General features: G+C 48.7%; 1 protein-coding gene across 2 annotated transcripts in view; it reads right to left on the reverse strand.

Annotated features, from left to right (window-relative positions):
* Positions 1 to 5,825, reverse strand: part of Asb18 (ankyrin repeat and SOCS box containing 18) — a 68,618-nt gene extending 62,793 nt beyond the window's left edge. For both annotated transcript variants that reach the window (XM_031368910.1, XM_031368909.1), the window contains exon 1: positions 5,538 to 5,825. In XM_031368910.1, coding sequence (XP_031224770.1) covers positions 5,538 to 5,742 — 205 coding nt within the window. In that variant the 5' untranslated portion in view covers positions 5,743 to 5,825. The remainder of the gene's footprint in view (positions 1 to 5,537) is intronic.
* Positions 5,826 to 7,084: the final 1,259 nt, after the last annotated feature.

Below are 7,084 nucleotides of genomic sequence, written 5' to 3' on the forward strand. Positions count from 1 at the left end.
TTTTTTTTTTTTTATGTAATTATCCAGCACCAACTATTTTGTTACAACAGAAAACAGATGAAGGCAGCCATGTTTTTCAGTAACATATGGAGATATGGAGATGAAGGATGAATGTTTTTGCAGATGAGGAGGTGGGGGTGGCCGCTTGAATGAACAGTGTGACTTTCCAGAGGGGTGACCTCCCTGAGTGGGGCCTGGAAGGAGGTGAGTGGTGAAGGTGAGCAAGGGAGGTTAAGTCCTTACTAGGACATTACTGTTGGGATGGGGAAGCTGATTGGGAGTCGTTCTACATAGAACACACACACACACACACACACACATGCATACACACATGCATACACACATGCACATACATACACACATACATGCACACACACATGCATGCACACATGCACACACATGCACGTGTACACACAGCACACGCACATGTATACACACATGCACACACATAGCACACGCACACGTATACACATACACACACACACACACACACACACACACACACACACTCTTGTACTCAATGCTGGACTCCAACCCCTGATAGACCTCTGGAACATCCCCGTAGAGTGAGCATAGATCCAGCAACACAGGACACCGCAGATGCCTCATCTTGGGTTGGGAATCACAGTGGCTCCTGCTGGGAGAGCTGAGGGTTAACTGGAAGATTCCAGCCACTTGCTTGGCACTTCACATTCATTCTTGTGGTAGAGCAGGAGTCTTCCTTTGGAAGACACCTCCTTAAGGGAATCTGGGGTATCGAGTGTTTTCCCTCTAGATGCCACCTTAGGAGATGATGGATCTGTCTTCTGTCACAGCCATGTTTCTTAGTTCCTCTGTCCATATCAAGGGGTACACGCGCACCCAACAGGCTTCTCCAGAAAAAGCTATTTCTATCACATTCTCAGCTGGTCTCTCTGTCTCTGTCTGTCTGTCTTTGTTTCTCTCTCTGTGTCTCTCTGTCTCTGTCTGTCTCTCTCTTCCCCCTGCTCACCTTCTCTCTGGTGGAGAGACAATAAGCACATGATGGGCAGGTCCCTCTTTATATTTTTTTCCCCACATCTTTTAATCTATCATCTTTTGAACCCATGCTCAGAGCTCCATCTGCTGAGGTTTTCCTCAAGATGGACACCTCTTTTCTTCAGAATGATTTTGCCCCATGACACTCGGCTCTCTCTTTCCTCCTGTGGTGGACATTCCCCTCTCTAACCCTCCCCTAGCCTCGCCCCTGTGTGTTCCCAGTCCCCCACAGTCCTGAATTCTGCACAGTATCCATGTGATCTTGAGTCTCTGTTCCCTGTACAGTCTGAAGGCACATATGCTACAGCCGCGACTTTGCAGGAATCCCAAAGACCACACCTGCATTTTAGTACCACCAAGTCTGCTTCCTCCTGGAATGTTCCAGGGCTCAACCTCACTTTCAGGAGTTGAGCACTTGTCTCCACATGTGAGAACAAGGATGTAGGAGAGGAGCCTGTAGTGTTTCAGACCACCACAGAGAACCTTCGGGAGGATGGTTTTAGGATAGTCTGGAGAATGACGGGGCACAACCCATGACCTAAGGCAGTGAGTCCCAAGGGATGCCTAAAAAGTCAATAGTTTCAGGAGTCAAAGTTCATATAAGTAGAAAAACATGCCAACGTCAACTTGACACTACCGAGAGACTTTTGGATGCTCATGTCTCTGAGAGCTGTTTAGGGAGCAGGTCCAAGTTCAGCCCCACCCTGGAGCTCCTCTGGGAAACCTGAGGACCTACTAAGGAAAGCCTACTCTCATGCCCTATGCAGCACGAGGAGACGCTGGACAGGAGGACAAAGCACTGTTCTCGTCTCACATAGTGTGTGGTGGCAGTTGAACTGGGCTGGACTCTGAGTGTCTCTCCGTCCCCTCACGCTGTCACATATCCAGCAAGGAGAGGTCTGGGTATAAAATTCTGTAACAATAGACTTTTGTAGCTTCTCTGACATATTTTCTCAGTTTTAAGAACTGTGCAGAGTAACTGGACAGGAAAGCCTTTGCAGCATAGTTAGCAACTCGGGGGAGAAGTGATGCTTTAAAGGGGATTTCAATATGCAAATCTTAACCATTTGGGATGTGCTATTGAGAGATGTGTAAGAAGGGCTACTCCTTCAGGCTGGGGTCCCAGACGGTGGCAGGACTGCAGGCTGTGAGGAGGGCAGCAGGTTAAGGGCAACCCATGAGGAGGTGGGAGCTATGGGTAGGAGGAGCTGGGCATGCCCAGGAGGTGGGGGCTATGGGCAGGTGCTGGGCATGCCCAGGGAGACCTTTGAGGACTGCAACAGTGACCTGGCGCTTCTCTTTCTAGCACATTCTGAACACTGCGCTGAAAAGGAGTCAGACTGAATAGAATATGAGGCAGTTAGTAACAATCAGTCTTGGGGCAGAGTGCAGAGTGGGCCAGGAGGGCAAGTATATTATTTCCGATCTCATCACCACCTGTGACGACAGGGCCTCCTCCTTCCCGTTCTCCCACCTGGCTCCTGGATAGATGTACTGAAGGTCACAGCTGAAGGGCCTGTGGGGCCCGGATGTGAGGAATAAGAAGTACCTCTCTAAAAGTAGCTTTAATCCCACAGGGAATGTTGGCCTAGCAAGGATGCTCCAGTCTCAGTCATGGGAATAGATTCCTCAAAGGTTCCAACCTTGGACTTCCCCTCTCATGCATTTAAAGTTGTTCCCTGGCAGCAATCCTCATGCATGATCCTCAATGCATACATGTACAGGTGTGTGCATGAATGTGTAATGTCATGTGTGCACATGGATACACATACATGGGGGAGTCTGACTAGAGGATAGAGCTCAGGGCTCAGCCGACTACAGTCAGAGGTCAACCAAAGGTCAGGAGCAGCAGATGTAACCAAGAGACCGTATCTCTTATGTGACAATGACCAAAAGGATTTAAGGGAATGGGGGGTGTCCCCCATGGATCCACATACACACGGACCACAAGGAAGAACACTTCAAGGAAAAACCAAAATCCTTTGTCTGGTAAGAAAAGAAAGAGTTAAGGGCTGGGGAGATGGCTCAGTGGGTAAAATGTTCACTGTGCCATTGTGAGGTCCCAAGTTCAGCCCCCAGAACCCATGTTGAAATGCTGGGTGTGGCAGTATATGTTTGTAATCCCATGGCTGGGTTGGCTGAGATAGGTGGATTCCTGAGCTCTTTGGACCACCAACCTAGCATACGTGGTGAGTTCCAGGCCAGTGAGAGATCCTGTCTCAAAAAAACAAGGTGGATGGAGCCTGAGAAACAATACCTGAGGTTGATATCTGCATTCCCCAGGCACTTGTACATATGTGCATGGTCACTCCCTGTGATGATTTGTATATGCTTGGTCCAGGGAATGGCACTATTAGAGAGTGTGGCCTTGTTGGAGTAGGTGTGTCACTGTGTGTGTGGGCTTTAAGACCCTCATCCTGGCTGCCAGGAAGTTAGTCTTCTGCTAGCAGTCTTCAGATGAAGATGCAGAACTCTCAGCTCCTCCTGCACCATGCCTGCCTGGATGCTGCCATGTTCCCACCTTGATGATAATGGACTGAACCTTTGAACCAGTAAGCCAGCCCCAATTAAATGTTGTTCTTATAAGAGTTGCCTTGGTCATGGTGTCTGTTCACAGCAGTAAAACCCTAACTAAGACACCCCCCAACACCCTGTCCCCATGTGTACGCATGTGAACACACACACACAAAACACACACACACACACACTTGCACACACGCAACCTTATTAAACTGGTAACTTCATTATGAATTCTCAAATTTGGCAATTTTCATGCTGGTGGGAGCTATGTTAAAATGTGTTTCCTTACTTCCTTTTGTACATTGGAAACACATCACAAGAAAATTCCTTATTCATGTACCAATCACATGGCTCCCAGGGCCTTATGTGACGGGAAGGCCTGAGTAAGAGTGAAGCCGTACAGATGTTTTCAAAGCCTTAGATCACAGCATTGTTTATAAGAACAGTAGCATAAAGACAGTCTTCCTCAGGCATTTGGTTTAAGGGTTTTGTGGCTAATCTCTATATGGGATGGGTTTAGAAAACCCAGGCAGCTACATAGATTTATTTAATTTTTAATTATTCATGCACATGCATAGTTAACAAATAAAAATGTGTGTGCATGCACTTATTTGTAAGTGTGAGTGCAGTCAGTGACTTAGAGACCAGAAGAGGGCACCGGATCCCCCAGAACTAGAATTACAGGCACTTGTGTGCTATCTGATGCTGGGAACTCCACTTGGGTCCTCTGCAAGAGCAGTGTATGCTCTTACCCACAGAGCCATCGCTCCAGCCCTTACTGTCAATCTTACTGTTTACGAAAAATGACCATCAAATGACCCCTGTGATGTAGCAGTGGGCCTGTGAAATTTATACCCTCAGATAGAGGAAGAGAGAGATGCACATGAGGACAGCTTGCCCTGGCCAGAGCAGAGACCCTGCTTTTCTCTCAATTATTTTATGTGACGCCGAACTTGATGCCGAGGCAACACACACGTGTCATCAGCTCGTGTGATACACGCATGTGTGTAAAGTGTTGCTGAAGATGAAGATGAAGTCACCTGTGCCAAACGCTGGGGACAAGTACCACAATGCAACAGAGGGGACCTCTCACTCATGCTTGGTATCTAGAAGTCACAGAACCTGCCAGAGCAAAAGCCACCAAATCTGGATATCAGAAAGTGTTTCTGTAGGGATGTCTGTCGAGTAGCAGCCTGTCTAGTACAGACAGATATGGCCCTGGTGACTTATATATTTATTCTGCTGTTGTGGGGATGGAGCCCAGAGTCCTGGACACACTAGGCAAATGCTCTACCACACAGTGACAGCTGCATCCTCACCGTAGCTACTGATCTTTGCAGTGTTGTTTTCGGTAGTTCTTGGCTAATTGTGATAGTTTGAGTGAAAATGACCCCTCCCCCCCCATGAGGCACTATTAGGAGGCATGGCTTTGTTGGATTGGGTGTGGCTTGTTGGAGGAAGTGTGTCACTGGGGGTGAGCCTTGAAGCTTCAAATGCCCAAGACAGGCCCGGTGTTTCTCTCTCTCTCTCTCTCTCTCTCTCTCTCTCTCTCTCTCTCTCTCTCTCTCTCTTCTGCCTGCCAAACCAGATGTAGAACTCTCAGCTACCTCTGCGTGTCTGCCTGCATGCTGCCATTCCTCTTGCCCTAATAGTGGACTAAACCTCTGAACTGTAAGCCAGTTCCAATTACATGTTTGCCTTTATAAGAGTTGCCGTGGTCATGGTGGCTCTTCACAGTAGTAGAAACCCTAAGACATATCTTTATACCTTCCCCTTGCCACCTCCCCTTGAACCCACCCACAAAGTTTGACCATCACAGTATCTACATGCCAACACAGCTCCTGTCTTGGAGAGTCTCTCCGTTAGTTATTTAGTTTAACACATAGCTATATAAGAAATGGATACCAATGATATCATCACCCTGTTTGAACCCTTGCCCCTGTCTCCAGGGCAGACCCCAGCATGCATTAGTAACTGGCCCGTGGCCTCTTTGTGGTTACCTAGCAGTACGCCTGTGGGCAGCTTGGCTGAGGGCTCCTTCATCCAGTCATCATTAGCGAGCTCTATCACAGCATCCACGGGCTCCACCTCAGTGCAGATCAGCTCCTGCACAGTGTCCTCGTCCCCTGTGGCCGGAGCAGACTTCAATCTCCTCACTAAGTCTGAGCTGAGGGGATAATCTGGTGGAGAGTCCCAGCTGGACATTGTGGTGTCCCTGTGCAGGGCCAGATGCCTTCTCTTCCTCTAATGCATGCCCAAAGTTAGCCCTGTCCCCAGAGCAGAACGGACGGCTATAAATAGAATCAGGGCTGGGTGACTGTCAGCGGGGGGAGGACCCAAGCTGCTTCCACCTTGCCTTCAGGGCTGAGGAGGCCTCTTCCAGGGGCCACTGTGCAGGCTGCTGGAGACATGGGCGCTGGGCCGTTCTGTGCATTTAGAGAAGTAGCAAAGCTCTTTAGGGGGAAACTCAAGAGGTGACTTTGCTTGTTTGAGAGGGTTGGATCAATTGCATATCTCATTGCTATAACCAAATACCTCACAGGAAGCAGCTTAAGGGAGGGCTGATTTTGCCTCATAGTTGGAGGGGCTACAGTCTATCCCAGCAGGGAAACCATGGTGACAGGAGCATGAGGCAGCTGGTCACATCACCTCTACAGTCATGCAGCATCAAGCAGATGGGAAATGGGATGAGGCCAGCCCCCATGACTCACTTCCCCCATTGAATCTCCACAATCTTCTACAACAGTGCCACCAACTAGGGACCAAGGATTCAAAAACATGAGCGTCTGGGGACATTTTACATTGAAACCACACTTCTAGGTAGCTTGGGTTGAACTCATCCTCCTGCCTCAGCCTCTGGATTGCAGGGATGACAATCATGTGCCTTTTGTACAGCTCAAAGGTATTGTTGACTGTCTCCTTTCTCAAAACTGAGGTTACAGAAATCTACCTGACCTGGTCTTGGGCCTTCTGCTGGATTGAGCAAGGCATATGCCGATGTTCTAGATTATGTATTTACTGAATGATTTACAGACACATGGTCCAGGGTGGCCTCAAACTCCTGATCCTCCTGCCTCCTCCTCCTGAGTGCTGGGATGTGAGTCTCGTGCCTCCATATCTAGATTTATGTGAGGCTGGGGATGGAACTCAGGTCCTCCTGCATGCCAGGCAAATGCTCTACCCACCGGGCTCCATCCCCAGAGCTGGCATTAGTGTGTTGAGTTCATGCTCTCACATGCAGGTGACTTGCTGGGAAGCTGGGGAGTGCCTCGGGGACTAGTGAACGTTGGGGAAGGAACATATAGAAGCAGTGGCATTGTGCAAGGCTGCCATCAAGCCCCAAATCAGAAGGGAGGTGAGGGCCCAACACTTGTTAGGCAGATAATAGGATGACAGTGTCTCAAAATACGGCCCTCGCCGATCTTAATTACCCAGCGATCTGCTGGGTGGTTAATCAGCGGCACATGCACTATGCTAATGACCCTGGCTAATTTTGTTATAATGTAATCCTTTATCAAGCCTGTGATGTATAAATTAGGAATTGAAA

Source organism: Mastomys coucha, unplaced genomic scaffold, assembly GCF_008632895.1.
Source record: "Mastomys coucha isolate ucsf_1 unplaced genomic scaffold, UCSF_Mcou_1 pScaffold14, whole genome shotgun sequence".
Lineage (NCBI taxonomy): Eukaryota > Metazoa > Chordata > Mammalia > Rodentia > Muridae > Mastomys > Mastomys coucha.